We start from the raw sequence: 23,025 nt of genomic DNA, 5'->3' as shown, positions 1-23,025 counted from the left end.
TGTTACAGAAAAAAAAACATTTTTCAGGCTGTTGAGAAATATAATGGTTTAGCTCCCTTCCCTTATACCAATCACAGTATTAGGTGAGTCAGATTATCTGTACTTTTTCAGATAAACATTGGAATAATGCCCTTGATTCTGTTTATCTTTCCCTACCTCTGAAAATAAGGCAATCTCAAGAACATATACATCTATGCAACATTTTTGATTATGATTCTTTGAATTCTGGCTTCTCATTGGAAACAATACTTCCCTGAAATCTCCGTTATCGATTTGACGAAGAATCTTTCCGACTCATGGTATTAATCCAATCAGTTCTTAAATAGAACTATTTTTAAATTTATACCATAAAAAATAGAGTAGCCCGAAATTGCAGTTTTATAATGGGTTCATCTCGTAGTCATACTCGTCCTCGATGTAAAACAACGCAGATTTATTTCACTGCCTCCGCCAATGTTCGGAGGTAAGGCTATTCTGGGTTAAAGTATATAAATACACCAAAATTACCAATAACCAAATTACCAACTACAAAATGGATAATATTATTGGATTTGTGGTATATGCACAGAGTTTGAGCTAGGAGATTAATCCGCACAGTCCGTGGTGTATTAGCCCGATAATCATTATCTATAATGTATATGCACTGAGTCATAATTGCATATATATATACGATGGTTTATGTACATCTCCCAATGGTGGGTGGAGGTCAGGTGCAGCTATGGCTCTGGTGTTAGGGAGGCTGTTTCCTGATTACCATTTTGGGGCAGGGAGTGGCTGTTTCAGTAAACAGGGACGTGCAGGCCTTCTCTGAATGTGGTAAGATCAGTGTGTTACGATTTTAATGGGCTTTCTGCTAAATTATAGTGATCAGATACAGAGTCATCGAATGCAGAACTTGGATATGTATTGCTGTCAGGGGGTGTCTTTTGTCCTCAGACACCTACACATTAACATATTTTCGGAAAAATGTTGCATCTTGAAGGTGTACAGAAATGGGGCACTGATATAGCATAATGTACCAGACTGGTGCAGATTTCTGGATTGGAGTATTTAAGATGACCATGAGTTATAAGTGTTTACAGGATACTACCGTTTAGAGCAGGGGTGCCGACTTTTGTAAGCTGGGATCTACTTTTTGTACATTTTTACAGGTCATCTACCAGAAAAATATTCCCCTCCCAGTGCAATATGCCCTTTACACATTATGCCAGACAGAATGAGCCAAAATTCACATTCTGCCACACGGAATGAGCCAAAATACACAAAACTTCATTACAGGCAGCAACTGGTAAAACCTTACACTTGTAAAGAGAGCTTCCCCCTCCCACCGCATAACAGCATATAGAAAAAAAAAACAACCTGTGTGAAGAAACCCATCCGTCCCACATGTAGTGCATGTGTCCACATTAAAATCTTACTGTACTCTATAGCGGTCAGAATCCCCGCTGCTCGGGCCCAGCTTACTGGCGTGCCGTGACGTCACCTGTGCACTGCATCACTGGGAACGCTGAAGCCGCTGAGAACATCCCTGAGGCTTCAGCAGATATTTCCATGGGACACTACGGTAGTTGATCGCAATCTACCTGCAGGAGCTACACGATCGACCTTTTGGCCAGCTCTGGCTTACAGCAATTGCTTTATCTCTCTGGTCTACTCACTCTACTTTTTTCAGCTTAGAAAAAAGGAGATAAATGTAAAAACGTAGTTACTCACCTTATCTGGCGTTAATTTAACAAGCTCCAGGTTCTCCATGCTGTGACGTCTGCTTAACCGTGGCCGTGCACCTTAGAAACAGTAGAGACATAACGGTGAGCTAAAGATCATAGAACACATTTCTATTGTGTGTAGGAAGGGTATAGGGAGACTATGGACAATTCAGTTTCACATAAGAAATCTAGTAGATAGTATAGCAAGTTTACTATGATCGCCCTATAACCCAAAACCTCAATCTATGCACACATTGAGGAGCACTGTGGGTCCAGAGCTGCGTTCTTGCCAAGCAGAGGACCATATGTGATTCGTACATGACCTCTATATTCAAAATTCCATCTAAACCTTTTTCGGTACTTATGTACTAACTGGGCTGCCGATTTTGAAATCGGGTCCACCGCATCGCATCCAACCATATTGCATGCGATGGACCCGATTTTTTTCCATAGGATTCAATGTTAAAATGGACTGAGTCCATTTTAACATGGAATTCAATGGGAAAAGGGGTCCTTTTCATACCCCTACTATCCAAGTGGTCATGGAGTTGGATATAAACCTGTGGCGAGCGTAGCGAGCCACCGAGCCCGAAGCGTGGCGAGCGAAGCGAGCCCCGCGAGGGGACACAGAATACCGTTCGCTTGCCACGCTGCAGGCTCGGTGGCTCGCTACGCTCGCCACAGGTTTATATCCAACTCCATGCCCACTTGGATAGTAGGGGTATGAAAAGGACCCCTTTTTCCCATTGAATTCCATGTTAAAATGGACTCAGTCCATTTTAACATTGAATCCTATGGAAAAATCGGGTCATCGCATCGTATGCGATGCGATATTGCATCTGATTGTATGCCTTAAGTTAAGGCATACAATAAAAAAATCGGCAGCCCAGATAATACATAAGTACCCCTTTTTCTTTATATTACAAGTGTATGATCTACATATTTATGACTCCATACTTGCTGCATGTGCGTCTGGTATGCCTAGGCTTACACTATAGTGTCTTATTTTTATCCATTTCTTACAAAATACACTTTTGCTATGTACAAGCAAAGAACCCTAAAAAAAACACACACACTCAAGAGGATGATACATGTCTGCTCAACAAGGAAGACTACCAACAACCGTAGCTAGATATTTGGAATTCGCCGGATAAAAGTTGTTCCCAGTGGCGGCAGGGCCGGAAGACAACCCCCCCGCCGCCATGATTGTGTGCATCAGTTTTCCAGACATAAGTGGAATGATTGCACGCAAGGTAAAGCTATGCAAACCGGATTAGTCCGCATCATCCCCTTAGAAATGCCATTAAATGTTAAAAGAACTATATAGTTGCTGACTGATCTCAGGTTCAGGAAACGGTACATGTGCTAAACACGTGGTACACATTTAATTAAGTAAGGATCAAGTGAAGGTGAAGTTAACCTTTAAAACATTACAATTCTAAGAGGTCAATCCAATTAGGTTTGTGTATGTTTCATGAAACTCCCATACATTATAGGATTGCACCCACATGAGAAATGCGAGATCCAATTAGATAAGCCAATTAATGATAGTCACTGGAAGGTTCCATGACTTTTCTACAAAATGCAACCTGGGAGAATTACATATAAAAATGGGGAAACCATCCTAGTCCCCAGAACAGTGACAGTTGAGGCAGTAAGATGGCTTCTAAAAGGTGTCACATGAATGATTTTGCACTTTTCATTAATGGTTGGAAAAAAAAAAAAAAAAAAAAAGATAGCCAGCAAGTTTTTTTTTTTTTTTTTTTTGCCAAATTAGAGTCTTTCCAACATTTTGGGGTGCAGAACATTGCAATATAGTAATTGGACAGTGTTTTTAGACAAGTTTGTAAAAAGTTGGAATAAACACTTTAACCGCTCATGTGCAAGTGTAGAAGCACCTCTGCCATCAGGGTGTGGTATATTTCACAGACAGTGGGGATTCCGACAGTTATTACTCCAACGTCGGAATCCTGACTGCACAGCAGGGGGAGCGCAATGAAGCCCCTTGTGGTGGCGAGCTGCGCTCGCCACCTATTTTATTCTCCCTCTATGGGGGTCGTGGACCCCCACGAGGGAGCAGTCGGGATTCCGACGTCGGAGTAATGACTGCTGGAATCCCGACTGTCGGGGAGCTGTCCGGCACCCTGCTATCAGTGTGCCTCTTTTTAACTCTCCATCATTTATCTTATTCGGTCAGTGTTTTACCTGAAAACAGTCATGTCTCTATTGGCAAAATAATGCTATTTGTTTCTGCATTGTGTACCAATATTTTTTACTTCCAATAAAGATGTTCCCTACATTTTCACCTGCACACAAAAAATATGAATTCAAAGTGAGTTTGGAATTGGATTGCAAATGTAATCCTCTGCAAGTTCACCAATGGCTCACCGGACCCAAATTGCACCCAATTGGATTGATCCCTACATTTTCCTTTTATTGAGTTTTTGAAGACCAACATAAAATGAGCAATGAACAAAAATCCATTAACATCGAGATAGCATGTAAAACAAGTGTAATCTGAGAACAAACAAAATAAGTGGACTTGGCTAAATACAAACAGAGCTCTCAAACAGTAGACACACAAAAAAGCAATGAAGAAGACCAGACAATACAGAGGGGGAAGGGAAACAAAAGGGAGGGGTTGGAGTAGCATACCCATTGTGCTTAGATCTTAAACCATCTCTGCAATATAATCTACAGACCATTACATTTCAAGCCAAACCCCTACATTTTTATTCAAACACAGAGCTTATACAGAAGGTACAGTTTTGAAAGATCCCCTTAAGTACTTCCGGTAGTAGACATTGGAAAATCCAATGAAAAAACAGGGTCCATACTAATTATCTTCTTACCGAGTAAACTTGAGTCCACATCCTGTACTTCAGACAGCACGGAAGTATTTGTGCTATAGCTAAGTCCCAGCACCATCTGTAGGTCAGACAGGTTCAGCTGTGCCGTCAGTTCTCCATTACGATCTCCCAACTGTCATATGGATACAAATGTAATCTTACGTATAAAGAATACCATGCATATGCTAATACAAGTGTACAGCAGTAAATACATTGGACGCGACACATCCTCTCGCATGCCGCCGAGTAGAGGAGAAATCATCATGGTCGCTGACCATTAAATGGTATCTGCAGCCTTCTCACTACAAAGTAAGTCCATACTTACTTTTCAGATGCCAGCTATCTGACATATTGGGGGCAGGTGCTAACATCATGTGATGTCAGACGCCTGCCCCCAGCAGGCATTGCCACGCCTGCATTCTCTGGGAAATGCCCAGCAATTTTATGGGGATATCCATAAAACGCTGGGCATTCTCCTGCCCTCCCTTCACCTGGCGAGAGTGAAACTCATTGAAGTGCTCGCTCCCTCACCAGGTTTGAACATCGGGGACGGGGTTGAATTCGGCCCATAAAGCAGGAGTCTGAATCTGCCCCATAGTGGGAAATAACATCCAAATTAGCAGCCATAACCTTTGTAGTGATTTTGTAGTGTTCATCAGATTCTCACCAGGTGCCATTACTCCTATTGTATGCATCACTATGAGAACACTGGCTATGCAGGAACGGACGCTTCTTGTCACCAACAAGTAAATCCACAGCCGTTGCATTGAGCATCCCCAACCGAAGATGTAAAGTTTCGGTAACACTAGAATGCCGCTGCAGTATGGTAACATCCTTATTAGTGAGACATGCCTCTTACTATCGAGCAAAGCATATGAAAGGGGTTCTTTTGTTACCTCTCTTGAAATATCCAAATGCCGCTCTGCAAAGTGTACGGCCTGGTCATGGTTTCCTAAGGCGGTGTATGCATTCCCCAGGCTCCAACATGCCCGGCCTTCTCCCACTCTGCAATACAGGGGAAACACCATTCACTACAATGTGGGAAACAAACTAAACAACGATGAGCTAAAGAGAAACAAACTGTAGAATCCTAAAAATAAAATAGAATCAGAATTACCTTAAACTGAATAACCTACACAACGATCACATTATTAGGAACAAGAAGGTGAGTATGCGTGTTACAATGTTAAACAAAGGTAACCAGAAACCGATGCTTAAGGATCCCTTCTAAGCACATCAGTCTGAGGCCACAGAACACATCACAGCTACGTTTTACAAGGCCGCGGTCTAAGTGGCAGACAGACTCATGTCAACACATGCTCTAAGCATTTTTATTGCAACTTGTCAAGTGAGGGAGGCACAAAGTAATAGCTATGCCTAAAAGAGCTTATTGTTGTGTGGAAACACCCACACACTACTGCTGACAGCATTACTCTGTAATATTCCCCACAAGCGCACAGCCTGGGGTATGAGCAATGTCCCATCTCACCTGTCACTGAGTTCCTTAGCGATGACGAGATGTTTTAGATGATAGTCAATGGCCTTCTCATAATCCTGAAGTAGAGTGTATGTATTTCCCAGGCTGTAGCAGCTCTGTGCTTCCACAGCCCTGTCCTTAAGCTGCCGGGCCAGCTGCAATGTCCGTCTGCAAAAAGACAAGGCCGACTCTTTACACGCTTTCCTTCAGAAAGGCTGCATTATTTATTACTGTACTTATCTATGACTGCCATCTATTACTTTGGTTTATATGAATGACAAACTATACTTGGAACTCAAAACAAACGAGCCAATAAACCCACAGTTGTATAGCAAACACTAGAGGATAATGGGATTTGGCAAGGATTCAAGGAGTTTAAATATAGAGAATGAGTTTAAATATAGGTTACATGGAAGGTGTGTACATTACTAGAGGAGACATGGTGACCAGGAAAGCAATTCTTATTGTGTATATACTATTTCTATTCAGTGTAATTGTGCGCACACATGTGTGTACAGGTCTAGCATATCATGTCATTATTTATGGGGGCAGGACGGACAGTGTAATGGTTAGCATTACTGCCTCACAGTGCCGAGGTCATTGGTCCAATTCCCACCATGGCTCTAACTGTGCGGAGTTTGTATATTCTCCCTGTACTTGCGTGGGTTTCCTCTGGGTACTTCGGTTTCCTTCCACAGTCCAAAAATATACTGGTAGGTTATTTGGCTCCTAGCAAAATGAACCCTAGAATGTCTGTGTGTGCGTGTACATGTGGTAGGGAATATAGATTGTAAACTCCACTGGGGCAGGGACTGATGTGAATGTTCAAATATTCTCTGTAAAGCGCTGCGGAATATGTGTGCGCTATATAAGAAACTGTTAATAGATAAATAAATTATATCACCACCCCATCTCATTATGATTTCTTACTTATAGTACTCTGCTGCCATTTCAAATTCACCCAGGAAGATGAATGCATTCCCGAGGTTACTATACGCTCTTCTCTCTGCTGATCTGTCTCCAAATTCTCTGGCAATTAAAAGCCGCTGTACAGAAAACAAAGACAAGCCTGATTACTATAAAAGTAAGGACAGAGAAATACAGTATGCTAGAGTTTGCAATATTATAGAACAATACCATGAGGTGATTCACCGCCCCAATGATGATCAGCGGCCCGTAGGGGTATCAGTGAAATTAGTTTGGGGAATCAAGATTTTTAAACATGTTTAATATTTCTGATCCCCTAACTGTCATAGGGATAGGGGCATTGTCCCAATAAATATCAGATGTATCTGCCCAAAAACTTAGAACCAAGACAGCACCTCAATTTTTTATCCTTTGGAGAGGTTAGTAATACAAGCACCAACATCTATGTCATCTTCCTATACTTGTCTGGGATGCAAACCAATCTGTTGCTGGAGCCAATCATGAACCATGCTGTACTGTACACTCCCACAGTTGCAGAGGGCAACTCAATAGGTGCAAAAACATTAATCTGTAAAGTTATGCGCCAAGGACCAAGTGGCTGTCTGACGCAGATGCCGAGGCAAACAACAATGTAGGGATTCCTAATGGAAGGGAGGTACCTATAGGAGAAGAACACTGTGACCCTGGATGGAAGGTACCACTAGGAGGAGCACACTGTGACCCTGGAAGGAAGGTATCACTGGGAGGAGCACACTGTGACCCTGGAAGGAAGGTACCAATAGGAGGAGCACACTTTGACCCTGGAAGGAAGGTACCACTAGGAGGAGCACACTGTGACCCTGGAAGGAAGGTAACACTAGGAGGAGCACACTGTGACCCTGGAAGGAAGGTACCAATAAGAGGAGAACACTTTGACCCTGGAAGGAAGGTACCACTAGGAGGAGCACACTGTGACCCTGGAAGGAAGGTACCAATAGGAGGAGCACACTGTGACCCTGGAAGGAAGGTACCACTAGGAGGAGCACACTGTGACCCTGGAAGGAAGGTACCAATAGGAGAAGCACACTGTGACCCTGGAAGGAAGGTACCAATAGGAGAAGCACACTGTGACCCTGGAAGGAAGGTACCACTAGGAGGGACACACTGTGACCCTGGAAGTACTCAGCTCGTAACTGTCATGTTTTCAAACACAGCCTCCATATGACAGCAGCTGATTGGCTGGTGGTTTATCACTTTCTATTTTATCAATTTTCAAGCTTAGTACATATGGCCCATGGTGAGCAGTGAGCTGAGGGGTGAAAGCACCAGGGCCAGCCTACGTAGCAACACTTCTAGTGTATGTTAATGTGCGCTCTACTATTTTACATTTACCCGTACTGCTTCCATGAGACCAGGACATTTATGACTTTCGTGGTCCCCTGCAAAGGTGTTTCTATCATGTCCCCCCCCCCCCCTTTCCAACAGTGTACTTCCATCTCAGTGTGCTATTCCTGTAAAGTGTATCTCCACAGATTGCACACCCTGCCAGCAAATGGTTACTCCACGGGCAGATATGCTTCACGTGGATGTTTCCATACACTGTATAATTATACTATTACATAAGCACCTGCTTTCCCATACCTACATTGGGTCCTTATATGGCTCACCTCCTACAGCAGGCATTCCCAACCACGGTCCTCAGGGCACACCAACAGTGCAGGTTTTAGTGATATCCAGGCTTCAGCACAGATGGTTTAATCAGAAACCCTCAGATACTAATTAAGTCACCTGTGCTCAAGCCTGGATATCTACAAAACCTGCACTGTTGGTGTGCCTTGAGGACTGTGGTTGGGAAAGCCTGTCCTACAGTGTAACCTTTGTAGTGCGCCCAACATGGTTGCCTCATCTGGTACACGTGTGGATGGGATGAAGAATACATGGACCTGACTGTCTTAGTGGGACCCTACTCTGCACCACGATCACCCCCTTTTGTGTAATTTCTTTTATGGGTAAGCTATTCTGCCCAGGGTAATCCTACGCAGTGTGCCCAAGATGGCTGCCTCACCTGCTACCTTGTTAGGGTGGAAGATACAACTCATGGAAGTTATCTAAAATGCCTGCACCAACACTGCATTGTGCCTACTGTGCTCTCAAGGCTTTATTGTATGTCTATGTGACTTATCTATTGCTGTACTCCCCAATTCCTAAGTATTATGTGCATTGTAAGTCTTATTGGAGAAAGTGCGCTATATAAATAAAACTTACTTACAGTACTTACTAATACAATAAAGTGAATACACTTGACCTGATGTACTTTGTGTCAGATGAGCATTTCAAAATGTAATGAATTCCACAGCAGAACATTAACGGTAAGAGAATGTGATCACCATGTGACACTGTAGCAACAGAGCCTTGGTACTAGGGTGGCCAATCCCGGGTACTGTATGCAGCTTCTCATCTGTATGGTGTGGAACACTGACAAACTCGGCCAGTGTGTTCTTGCTTTAGAACACTGCAGTTTCCTGAACAGACAATCAATACCTTTGCAACACCCCTTTAATACTGCCCTATGTACTCAGACATTTCATTCTTAGAACAGTAAAGATATGAAGATTTTGTGAGTTGACATTTTTTTTTTTAAATGAGAACAAATTTAAGCTAAAAATCAAGTATTCAGCAGGATTAGAATCATTAGTGCATCACTAGGCTTAGCCCACGTGACCACCATTTCCATTATGACCAATGTAAGCTCCCGGCATCTGTAACAGGTGGTTTCTCATGCGCTCATACAGCCAGAAAAGTGCAGCACTCACAAGAGTTGAACAGATGCCATGGTTACACGCTGGCGGATAATAGCTTTTCCTTGTTAAACGGAAGGGAATGAGCTTAGAAATACTGCAAGCTGCTTAAAGCCAGCATAATATGACCATTTGTAATGACAGAGGTTTATAGTACCTGCTCATGGGACATGACGGCTTTCCGAAAACTCCCAAGTAAATAGTGTGTGTTCCCCAAGTTTCCATATGCACGCCCTTGTGCCGCTCTGTCTCCCAGATCTGTTACAATTAATAAATTGGCCCTGTTCACAAAGAAAAAAAGAACACACGTTAGTTGATGATTATTATCCAAGTAAAATTCTGTGCCATTAACAATGCATCATAAACCTACTCATAAAAATCCACAGCCCTCTGTAAAGCGACTTTCACCTCCTCTGGGAACTCGCCGGGGTCTCGTGTCCCTGTGCAGGCGAGACTCTTTCCTTTGGAGTGGTACACATTGCCCAGATTGTAAAGTGCTCTGGCCTCCCCAACCTGTACAGGTAGAAAGGCAAACGTCTCATTATCTGGAATCACATGCATCAGGTGGCTTCATGAATACTTTTTGTCTTGGGTTAAAAACAATATACAATTCATCTAGGATTGGCTTCTGAAAGGCAAAAAAATCACTGTCTGTGAGAGGCCAACTCTAGTCAATGTTCCCTCTGTGAAACTGAAGACCAGGGGCCAGATGCACTAACCTTCAAAAGTGATAAAATGGAGAGGGATAAACGGCCAAATCAGCTCCTACCTGCTATGTCACAGACTGGGGAGGAGCTGATTGGCTGGCTGTTTATGACTCTCCATTTTATCACTGTTGAAGCTTAGTGCATCTGGCCCCAGATAAGAATTGTGCTTATAGAAGCAATGCAGACCTCAACGGAGCAGGGAAGTCACATGACCTTCTTGTCCCGCATTTTACAATAATACCCCTTTCACATCGCACTTTTAAAACGGTAAATTGCCGTTTTTTTTCCCTTTTTAAAACGTTTAAGCCTGCACTGTGAATGCACCACAGCCGATTTACCGTTTAAAGTTAACTGGCATTTCGAACCGTGTAAAAAGCAGAGTCCTACACGGTTCCTTGCCGTTTTTTGTGCAATGTGAATGTGTACAATGCTGTGCATTCACAGTGCAGGCTTAAACGTTTTAAAAAGGGAAAAAAAACCCGGCAATTTACCGTTTTAAAAGTGCGATGTGAAAGGGGTATAAACCGGTATTTAAAACGGTAATCTGCGGCAATGTTAAGGCTCTGACCCGTTTTAATTACCGTTTTAAATACCGGTTTTTAAAACGTGTCGGCGATGTGAAAGTGGTATAACATTACACAGCCTTTAAGGATGAATAAGTACACAGATGCCCATCAAACTCATTCCTGATAACTGCTGGAAAAAAACAGAAAGCAGCTGTCTTTTGGGATCGCCCATTACAATGTATAATACTAATACCGATAGGCTGATTCTTTCTCCAATTTACAGTATATACATAACAATCCCATCTGGTAGCAGATGACTTCTCCTGCACAAACCACTTCTGCAATTGATAAAGAAATCACCTTTCCTCTATGCCAGTGGCGACTTCATGCTCATTGTGATCCGGACTATTTGAGTCTTTATTAGTCTATATTAGAACAAGCGTGCAGATGAAGTGTAAGCGGATCAACATCATAAATAGAGAATGAGGAGTCTCTTTAGAGAGATGTGTCTAAGTAGCATGAAACCCAAGAGTAGCTAGATGATAAATGATGCAGGAGTAAACCAAGCATGTTAGAGCAAACGCTAGCGCATCCTTTTATTTACGTTACCTTATCATACAACTCTCGGGAAATGTCCAAATGCCGCTCACAACACAGAACCGCCTCATCATAGTTACCCAAGACTTTCAGAGTGTTGCCTAGGTTTCCACTCGCTTTGGCTTCTCCGAGTCTGTCACCAATAGTCCTGCAAAATTGTGAAAAAAACAAAGAAAAGGGTTTAATCATTTTATTAATCTCGGTAATCACCAAACTTCTCCTTTACATTATGTCATCATCTACAATGAATGTAGTTTTGTTATGAAGAGTAATTTGTATGAAGTGATGGGCAGCAAAGAGGCTGCCAAATGTAACTAACACTCCAGCAATCAAACAGTTAACAATTCAATACAATAACCGTGACTGCATTAATACTGCGTGTAGCTATAATATCACATATTAATTGATGGTCTATTACAAACCTAGCATAACAGACAATCCTGGAAAGCAGAAACGGTAAGCGGTTGTGCGTTCCTAGTGATTACTGCCCAACACCCAATCTTCCCCAAACAATCTCCAATCAATTACCTTGCAAGTGTTAGGTCATGGTGGTGGTATTCCAGAGCCTTGTTGTACTCATGCAAGTAGAAATATGCATTCCCCAGCTGACTGTATATGGCACTGAGAGTTTTCAGATCTTCGGTTCCCACCTGCACTGCCGCCTCAAAGAAAGACACTCCAGCTCGGCAGTCTCCAGACTTGCAAAGACGCTCTCCTTCTAGAGCCAGCTCCAAGCAGGATGCCTCCATTCTTAAAACAGAGTATTGTTTTTTTTTGTAAGACCAAGGGATAGAATGCATCTTTGTAGTAGAATAAACTGGTATATACGAGAATTATTTCCTATACATTCAGTATTGCCCACAAGGAAGGAGTTAATAACTGCATAATAATGGATGTGTCTACGGATATGAATGATTTATGATGTTCCCGCTGTGGAACAGCGGGGATCTTCCCTGACAAAGGTCTGACTGCATGAAGATATATAGATAGATATAGAAAATCTATCAACATCCCGGAAAGTGGAGCATAGCATCAAAAATGGGTCATATATATATATATATATATATATATATATATATATATATATATATATATATATATATTACACACATACATAAAAGCATGTCGGAGAGCACGTATCACCATTCCAAGCCTGAATTTTTGTATGTGCCTTCCACCACAATCCTTTAATATGTTCTCTATAAAAAGTCTACAGAAACAACAATATTACAACAAAATACAAAATGTTTAATACCTCGGAGATTTTCTACAGCCTAAGCAGAATGACATGACAGACATTCTCAGTACAGACAGCTGGGAACCTCTTTGGAGGTATAATCACCAGGAACACCCAGGAATCCTAAGAAATGATCCATGCCACTTTTAGCTGGGAGTCGTCAATGAAAAACCCAGAGTTTTCCCCAAGTCGTATAAAGCAGTCCAGTAGATTATAGTGCTTGGATATGTGGGAACGGGAGCAATCATTTTGAAAATATCCTTTGCCATTTGGAACTGGGTTAGGATTAACAATACAGCCTGGGTAATCTCAGCTAATCTCCTCCCAGGCTGTCTGCTCTGACAACCACATGTTAACTGACAATGTTAATTAGCATCAATAATAATTAATGTTTCAGTAATCTGTTATCAAATTGGATAAAACAGACCTACACGGTGACAGTTTGTTTTATCAACATCCCGTTAGCGGCGTGGTTCACTGATATCTTCACATTGGTTTCCTATGGCACATCATAAGCATTTTATCAATGTCTGACAATAATAGATTCAGTCGGGTTCCATGCTAAAGATGAACCCGCCAACTCATCTGTTAGATCAGCTACTTTCACAGCTGATGCATTAGTATCTCTTAGTATAAAACAAGTGAATTTCCTTTAGTATCATGCATTAAACCAGTATAGATAATGCTTGTGGTGCAATTTCCACATGTTACAGTACAAATATATTATTTATTCTTGGACAATAGAACATTGCACCTATACTAAATCACTCTCAATGTCTACAGCAGATAAAAAATAATGGGTTACTGTAATATTTGAGTGTAAGATAACAGTACAGATATTTTTTTAAATAGGACAGTTGCTTAAAGGGTAATCACTGCACTCTGCCATCTGTCAGTGAAAGTCAGCCCCCAATTTAACTGCTTTGAAACAATAAACTGGTCAGTCAGCATTACTTTTTTACCTCCGTTCTATGGATTTTTAGGCTTTTTTTGTTGTTGTTCTGGTTTGTTAGGCCTGTGTAAATGTATTCATTTTGCATTGAGTTTTGAGGCCTACACACACAGCGATTGTGCAGAGCAATCTGAGCGATGATAGATCGCTCAGCACACAGCGCTGCTCAGCAGTGATGTGTGTGCGAGCTGCCAGATGAGTAGATTTCTGATCCCTGCTCATTCTTTAGTCTACTGGCGGCGCTGGCCCCAACACACACAGCGATGTAGAGTCGTTTTCTAAGCGATCTAGTGAGATTGCTTAGAAAATGGCAAAACGCTATGGGAGGGAGGGGGTCGATCCTATAAGTGTCAAAGGGTGTGAGTTGCCATTTTGGTGCCGTTTAACTGCTGAAAACGGCACCCAAATTAAGATTAAGATTGCTTGCAGCCCTATGGAGATGCTAACACTTTTTAGCAAATTCAGTCCACCGCAAAGTGCGCCCAGTGCCGTGATGATTCGTGAGTGCGAATCATCTGCACCTAATAGGATAGACCCCTATGTGTGTAGGCTTCATTTCACAATTCAGCTATTCTTTATAGTGTGAAATGCACAGTTTTTAATGAAAAGTTAACAAAAACAAACAAAATATAATTTGCATCTAAGGGGTTGATCCTATTAGCGCCAAAGGGTGCGAGGTGCCATTTAAACGCTGGCAATGGCACCCGAATTAAGCCAATCTCGCAGTCTTAACTGGGCTGAATTATCTTAAAATTGCTCGCCACCCTATGGAGTCTGTCGTAAAGTGCACCCGGTGCTGTGATGATCACCTAATAGAGATCGACCTCCTAAATATATAATTAAACAAAAAAAAAACTATTCTGGGCAGAGATCCACTCTAGCAGGACACCAACATGAATGTCACAGGGGAAAAGCTTCTGTCTACAGCTCTAGGAAAAGAGAGAGAATGCCTTGGGAGAGCATGGCTCCAAACATCGGCCAATCTTTATCAACATCTGAGGACAATCAAATATTGATTGGAATTCAGAGAAAATAGAGGATAACCTTCTGAACACATTATCAGTCACCAATCAGGAGCTGCAAGTTTTAGGATTCGCATGTCAAACACATCCGATTTGGCCACTTTTCAAAGTGACCAAACGGGACTAGTGTATGAACAGCTTAAGTCACATATTTCACCAGATGTATATTTTACAACATGATACTATATATAACAATTCCAGCTCTATCATCATCTAACCATACTAAATATGATCTGCACAATCTGGACATTTGGTTGAAGCACCAATCTGATGAAAAGGAATTTAGAGTTGCTTGAGTTTATAGCCATCTTAATGGACTGTAACATGCACAGGTCTCCTCTGCTTACTAGAAAAGGCAGTTTCATCAATCTAATTGGCCCAGACCACAGTATGAATGGGCTTACAACTACTGACAATTCCAATCAACATCTAATGGTCATAAGTTGATCTTGTGTGATGAGCAGTAAATGCAGCATCTATACAAGGATGTGGTCTACGTCTGGATGTTCAGATTGGCAACACACAACAGTGGCCAAATAGGATCATAATCAGTTATAAGAAAACAATAAACAGATTGGAGGATGTAGCTCTCCCTATAGGTGCATACACACGGATAGATCTGGCAAAACATATGGGCGTTCCCGACCATCGAAACGACCTATTGCTCAAATCGTTCCGTGTGTATGAATGATATTGATGCAATGCCAATGCTCGTACCCGCCGGTTGTTGATAGAGGCGTTTAGTCTTTCATGCATGCAGAAAGACCACAGAAATCTTTTGCAATGTGTACCAATCATTTTATGTGTATGCACGATGAACGATTTGGCAAAACTGATTTACTGGCTCCACTCCCCTCCACCATCGTCACAGATCAATTGTTTATACAATCATTCACTATTTGACACCAAATTGTTTGTCCATGAGTTCTGATGAAATCATTAATGAGATTGGATCGTTTGCTAAATCTTTCCGTGTGTATGCACCTTAAGGCAGAGTTTTGAAAGAGAACCAAAGTGTGTGTACTGATCACTTTACATAGCGCTAACCATAGAAATAACCGGGTGCAAGCAGTATCAATATTCATATACATATAAATTGTGTATAATATGCAGATCTTGCTCCCCGGTAGATAAATCTAATCATTAATATACACAGGAGAAAAACATACAATAATAATAATTATGATTGTTGTTATATTCTTGTTGGTCTTTGGTGACATGCCCCATTGGTGATTAGTTCACCTTTTTTTTCTGGTTTATATCAACCTTACATAGAACCAATACTGCTCCATTTATGAGCTAGCAGGAATAACAATGTAGCTACTTGCGTTAATATTGTAAAAAAGTATTAGAACAAATATTTGAATACAGAGCATCGTATAAGTAAAAACATCTGAGGTACAGCCATCCATAAGATGATGCACACAGGCCGATACAGACCCTTTTCTAAGTGCTCGGACTAGATTGCTTAGAAATAGAGAATCACCCTGTGTATACCCTGCAGCGATGGTGATGCGTAGTCCTGCGTGTCACTATCGCCCGCAGGGAAAGCAAATGTTTGCACAGGCTTTCCCTAGATTGCAGGGCTTTACACGATCGCTCAGCACACTTCGCTGTGTGCATCGATGGGGCACTGCAAGGTGTGCTGAGCGATCGTGTTGAAGCACGCCAAAAGGCCAGGTCGCCACGTTTGTATGCCCCCTTGAGAGAGAGAGATAAAGTGGATAGAGATAAAGCACCGACCAACCAGCTCTTTTTTTTTTTTAACACAGCGTGTAACATGGCAGTTAGGAGCTGACCGGCTAGTACTTTATCTCTTTCCAAGGGTTAGTACATAGACCCCTAGATACTTAATAAAACACGTTACGTTATTCTTTTAGTGTCCGTACATTATTATTTCATAGAGGCTATCAATCCCTACGCTTCCCTTATTTAATTACAGTATACTAATGTAACAGCTGGACAAATGCTAAGGATTTGATAGGCATGCAAGCACCATGAATGTGGCATTGTATGCAAGGGAAGATATAAACATATTTAAATGTTCAACAAATCAGCGTGTAAACAAAAGTAACCTGCTACTGAAACATGCAGCTGTCTAATAAATTCCATCTACGCTTAGATTAACCTTAGCAAACAGGATTCATGTTACCAGCGTCACATTACAAATAAATATTTAATAGAAAGAAACCTACAAAGATATTTGCAATTATAAAGTAAAACCCAATCAGAAAGAAATGTTTTCTAATGCACACATTAGCTATTATTATCCATTAGTTGTAAAAAGCCTTTGATGGATATGAATGATGGGGAGGAGAAAATTCCAGGACTGTAATTACTCCTGTACACATTCTATCAGCAACTAAGTCACAGCTTCTACGCTTTAAAAATAGCAAATGTCTTACCTGTAGCGAACATGAAAACTAGGATCCTCTCGCATGCTTATTAAAACTTCAGTCCCCTCCATCGAGATGCATTCTCAAAACCATTAAAATAGGAAACTAAACCTAAAATAATATATTTTTTCTCTCTATGATGAAGGAATATATCCCAAGCAAAGAGGACAGTTATTTCCTTTAATGCTCCAAAATCTTCATTGACTTAGGTGTAAAACTGTGCTCAGAGAGGTTCCTGGGTCTTGAACCCTTTGCAGATCCATTCAGGTGCCATTCTGTAGAGGGAACACAAGATGCTTTGCTTGAGGTTCCACTTTTGTTTTTCCATCAGCAGCCCTTATAGAGTGGAAAAAGCAAAGTGATCTATGCTGACTGAGCAGTCAATGACTTAGAGACATGTGTCGCAGTGTAGCTATGGTGACTGAAGCAAGCAGGATTCTGGGAAATAATAGAGAATCATTCGCTGCGAAGGTAGCTTGCTGGCCAAGTTTTAAAGAGGTGTCAGATTGCACCAAAGCTGTTTGGAATCACCTTAGCATTGGATTATATAATTAACGATTAAGCCATATAACGCACACAGGCGAGGCCAGCACCATGCAAGCAGATGACCAACAATAAAGGGGAGCAGAAATCACAGAATGTGGGTCACCTGAGAACTTACATTAGGGTTGATGATTTGCATAAGCAACATTAACTTAAACATTTATAAACAAATATTGCTTGTAATATAACTTTAATGATATTTAATATTGTATTGCATATATAAAGTAATGAAAACAATCCCATAAATACTAATAAGCGTGCACTTTAGCGTACTTTTCTTTTACTGTATTTGCAGTTCAGTTTATAGAGAATAACAGAAGTCAATGTTCCTTTCACACAACCATAGCCTTACCCCTTACTAGGTTCCCCATACTCATCCATTTAGCAAGCAACAACATGTGGAGGAACAGTGGGGAAAAAACAAACACATTCAGTAAAACAAAAGAGCAAGTCATTATATGGGGTTTTCAGTGACCCTGACGGCGAGCAGTGCCGATAGCTCGCGATCAAAGTCTTCAACTTCCTCCCCTTCACTTGCCAGTTCCACTATGCTGGTTCCCTTCGGCAAGGTGGAAACGGCGAGTGTGACCATTAAATGGCAGGGCTCGCCACAAATGCAGCGGATTTGCTGCATTTGCGGTGAACCTCGCCGTTAAAGGGGATCCTCGCCGGCCTCTGATGGCAAGGATTTTGGCCAAACATTGAATACAGTGAGGGGGTTTGACGGCTAGGATAGCTTTTCCTCACTGAAAATCAGCCATCCTCGCCATAGAAACCCCCCTCGCCGCAGCATTGAATACTGCCCTATATGTCTGGAACAAACCATGTTGCTATGCAAGGGGAGCAAATACATTTATGTTGTATTTCTGCAGGGTAAATACTGGCTGCTTTTGCATGTAGCCCACAGATGTTAGGCAGCTTTATTATTACACTGCAGTTCAGTTTGAACACACACCAGCCAAATCTAAATCTCTCGACACAAGTTACATCTGCCCCATCTGCAGTGCAACAAGATTTCACTCATTTACGTGCTTTTTTGCTCTGCTAACAAAGCTAAATAAGGCCCATAATACTAGTTTCAGGAAGTGAACAAAAAAAAAAAAGACTAATATTTATGTGCAAGTAATCTTTTGTCGTTCACTACATAGAAGTTGACAATAACTTCTTAAAAATTGCTATTTAGCAAGTCATTATCAAATGATTTCAGTTATGAGGAAAGAATATCAGAACTAGAGATAGTTAAACCAAATAGAAGACAAGATTATAGGAACAACATTACAGTGTATAAATATATTATCGGCCCATATGGACTGTAAAGTGTAACGGAATATGCTGCGCTATATAAGAAACTGTAAATAAAATAAAACAATATGGAGTATTCTATGGGAGCTTGTGTACTTTAAAGTCTGCATTGTATGGGGGAGGGAGGAGGGGGGGTCATTGTCAAAGCTGATTGTGATGGACATACGTTTACACCCAAGTTATCAAGTAACTCTTTAAAAACTCTAAAGAACCCAAAACACGTGAAAACATTGTGCGACTAAATCTGATTCTTTGTCATGTTCTGACATCTGTTTTATTAGTCAGTCATTGCCATCTGTCTATTCTAGAACACATTTCTGCATAACTGCTAACATTTAACACTGAAATATAGCATGGAGGCAGATTTTTTATTTACTTGAATAATATCTACTCAAATAAAATAGATCTATGAACTGAGAGATACAACCATGACTAAATACTTAACAATAACTCAACCCAACTTTAGTTTTGAAGAAGTGAAAATAGAGAACAAAGGTTAAGTTTTTACTTTGGATGCAACTGCGAACAAATGAGAAGTGAATGATGAGAGGTATCAACAACCACACAAAGGGGGAGGAGTTCAATTATTCCGTGTGCCCCCTGCTGACCATTTATATTAATGGGTATCTACCAAAGCAATTCAATTGCTGCTCAAACAGATGGCCGTTCACATTTGTCTCAGCTGAAACTACCGCGTTTAGCCGTTTTGCAAATAAACCAGTCTAATTTTGCAGCGTTAGGGGGGGTATGCAATCCCCCGCCGCTATTTCGACAGGGGAAATAGCGGCGGCGAGGCCCTATTCAATGCTGTCTTTACCGACAGCATTGAAGAGGGATCACGGGTGAACCAGCCTGACTTTAGAAGCTGTTGGGCCCGTTCTGCCGATAACAGAGGTGCATTGTCGCGTTCCTGGCCGCAGATCAACAATTCACGGCCGTTTATGTGGACATGCCCCCTTTTTGCCGATCGGCAGGCGTGATATTGAATCCCGCCTGGCGATCTGCTGTCGGGCAAAATGCAAATGGGCCAGGACCACAGCAGTCGGGAGGGATCGACAGCCGTGATCAGGGATTGCATACCCCCCTAAGTGTCTAAACATCTGGTTTTGGTGCTTTGGGCACCCAAACGACAGACTTTTATCCTTTTTTTCTAGCACCTCTAGGCTACGAGAAAAAAAAAATGTGTGAGCCGTTGGGTAATGAGCGATCAGAGCAACAACTGAATAGTTGCTACAGACGCTCAGTACTATAGAAGGCCAGGAGGGCACACGTGGAAGAATTGAATTCCCCCACAAGGATGTTAGAAAAAAGTTGAGCAGAGAGCTTAGAGAGGAGTGGAACAATCACCTCCATCAATGTCCACAGCAAAAACAAAAAAAGACCCTCAAATAGAATACTGGAGCAGCAGTTCTATAGATTCCCCCTGTTAGTGGAGAATAGGGATAGTAGGTTGTATAAGAATAGAGTGCGTTAAGATAAACCACCACCTCATGGACTTCGGCTTGAGTCGTTGTGTGAGGCTTGTGTAATTACAGACAATCACATCATTTACTGAAGGTTTTTTCCCACATTTAATACAGGTTGAGTATCCCGTATCCGAATTATTCCGAAAACCATACATTCCAGAAAGTGAAAAAAAAATATTTTTTTTGCTAAAAACTCACTGGGGACATTTGTAACAGCACTACTGAGGACATGACATGTAACTGGTACTATATATGTGCAAGAAAATGATTGCTTGGCATTCAAATTCAATATCTGAGATAGTACACAAATTTTGTTTCATGTTTTGAAACCTTGTTTTTTGAACAAATAAAATATATTTGTGTGTATTTTATGTGGTAATAAAATATATTTGTGTGTATTTTATGTGTTTATACAGCATACATGCAAGATACTTCAAAATACATAATTGAAATATTAAAATATTCCGAAATACGGAATAATCCGTTATCCAAAATTCTCCTGGTCCCGAGCATTTTGGATACGGGATACTCAACCTGTACAACAAAACGGCATATGACATCCAGTTCAGATAACTCATGAAACATGCTATGAAATTGAAACCAGCACGTTTTGTCCTAATGACTTCCTCAGGGGCATGATTTCCAAATACAAAGCTGTTAACTAGAATTTAAAGTTTGGGCTGACAGTAGGTCCCATTAAAGCAACACACCCTAGAACAGTGATGGCTAACCTTGACACTCCAGCTGTTGTTGAACTACACATCCCAGCATGCCCTGCTACAGTTTTACATGGATACTGAGCTCGGGGCTCACCCTTTCATGAAAAAACACCATTTGATTTTTTTATCGAATTTGCGTTATTCTAAGGAAGCCATTTAAAGGGCTTCACCTGAAGTGGATGTCATATGCTGTTTTATAAGAAAAAATAGGTTTATATTTGTTGTATTAAATGTGGAAAAAACCTTTAGTGTATGACGTGATTGTGTGTAATTACACAAGGACTCAAGCCGAAGTCCTGGAGGTGGTGGTTTATCTTTAGCGCGCTCTATTCCTATACAACATATCTAAATACATATTCATATTTTTATTTTGTATATTATCTCCACAATACAATTTTATTTTTGCTGGTATTTTATTTTCTCCGTGAGAACACTGGCCATGACCCCAGTGATTAACTAGTTTAGTGCTGGATATTAACCCCTTCCCGACATTTGACGTACATTTACGTCATGGCCGGGAGGTACTTCCCGACACATGGCATAAATGTACGTCATGAGTTTAAACTGTCACTGCGTCTCGAGACGCAGTGACAGAGGGACGATGTCTGCTGTCCCTGACAGCAGACATGTCCCTGCATGCCCAGGGGGGGCTGCGATGTCGCCCCCCCGTCGGCGATCGCTGTGATTGGCTGTTCAGTGTGAACAGCCATTCACAGCGTTTTCCTGTGTTACCAGCGAATCGGACGCTCGGTAACACAGGTGTCAATCACCGCCGGGCGTCAGGGGGCATGAGGGGGTCATCGGTGACGATGACACCTCACCCCACCCTCACCCCACCTGCCCCCAAGGCTGTGATTGGTCCGTGGGACCCACGGACCAATCACAGCCAAGGCGCGACATTTAAACTGACGGTGACTGCGCTGCAGACGCCATTCCGGTCTGGAATAGCGTGCAGAACGGTCACCGTGCCTGCCTGCCGTGAATACCGACCTGATCCTTGCTAATACTTACCTGATCCTTGCAAATACCTTACCTGATCACCTTATCACTGCTTGTAGCGTGCTGGACGCTTCCTGGATCTGACTTCCTGAGACTTCCTGCTGCTGCTGCAGTGTGATAGAGAGATAGAGAGATAGAGAGAGAGATAGAGAGAGATAGAGAGATAGTGACAGAGAGAGCTATATTTTGTGTCTGCTACCCCCCCCTTTTTGGGGGTGCAGGGGTTTTCTATATATATATAACTGTCAGTGCTGCTGCTGCAGTGTCATACAGTGATAGATAGTGATAGATAGTGATAGATAGTGAGAGGTAGAGAGATAGAGAGATTTGTGTCTGCTACCCCCCCTTTTTGGGGGTGCAGGGGTTTTATTTTATATATATAACTGTCAGTGCTGCTGCTGCAGTGTCATAGAGTGATAGATAGTGATAGATAGTGAGAGATAGAGAGATAGAGAGAGATAGTGACAGAGAGTGATAGAGAGTGTATATTTTGTGTCTGCTACCCCCTCTTTTTGGGGGTGCAGTTTTTTTTTATACATATAACTGTCAGTGCTGCTGCTGCAGTGTCCTAGAGTGATAGATAGTGAGAGATAGTGAGAGATAGAGAGATAGAGAGAGATAGTGATAGAGAGTGTATATTTTGTGTCTGCTACCCCCCCTTTTGTGCTGATCAGTATATCTGTGCTGATCAGCAACTTTTTGGGGGCGCAGAGGTTTTTTTTTTTATATATATACCTGTCAGTTGCTGCCAGTTGCACTGTCAGTTGCACCAAAGGTTGTGCACCTGCTGTCCCTCACTGGTAATCAGTGTCGCATCACTGATCACCTTTTTTTTTTTTTGTG

General features: G+C 41.7%; 1 protein-coding gene across 5 annotated transcripts in view; it reads right to left on the bottom strand.

Annotated features, from left to right (window-relative positions):
- Positions 1-23,025, bottom strand: part of GPSM2 (G protein signaling modulator 2) — a 64,346-nt gene that overhangs the window by 7,273 nt on the left and 34,048 nt on the right. For 2 of the 5 annotated variants that reach the window (XM_083156844.1, XM_083156846.1), the window contains 10 exons: positions 17,163-17,489; positions 12,075-12,296; positions 11,559-11,694; positions 10,107-10,249; positions 9,894-10,017; positions 6,963-7,078; positions 6,045-6,200; positions 5,452-5,560; positions 4,559-4,688; positions 1,714-1,784 (listed from right to left, as the gene is read on the bottom strand). In XM_083156844.1, coding sequence (XP_083012970.1) covers positions 1,714-1,784; positions 4,559-4,688; positions 5,452-5,560; positions 6,045-6,200; positions 6,963-7,078; positions 9,894-10,017; positions 10,107-10,249; positions 11,559-11,694; positions 12,075-12,296; positions 17,163-17,224 — 1,269 coding nt within the window. In that variant the 5' untranslated portion in view covers positions 17,225-17,489. The remainder of the gene's footprint in view (positions 1-1,713; positions 1,785-4,558; positions 4,689-5,451; positions 5,561-6,044; positions 6,201-6,962; positions 7,079-9,893; positions 10,018-10,106; positions 10,250-11,558; positions 11,695-12,074; positions 12,297-17,162; positions 17,490-23,025) is intronic. The other 3 variants (XM_083156848.1, XM_083156847.1, XM_083156845.1) reach the window with 2 other exon arrangements.

This window comes from Crinia signifera, chromosome 8, assembly GCF_055691185.1.
Source record: "Crinia signifera chromosome 8, ASM5569118v1, whole genome shotgun sequence".
NCBI lineage: Eukaryota > Metazoa > Chordata > Amphibia > Anura > Myobatrachidae > Crinia > Crinia signifera.
Note: the sequence above shows the minus strand (reverse complement) of the source record. Positions and strands in the feature narration are given on the sequence as shown.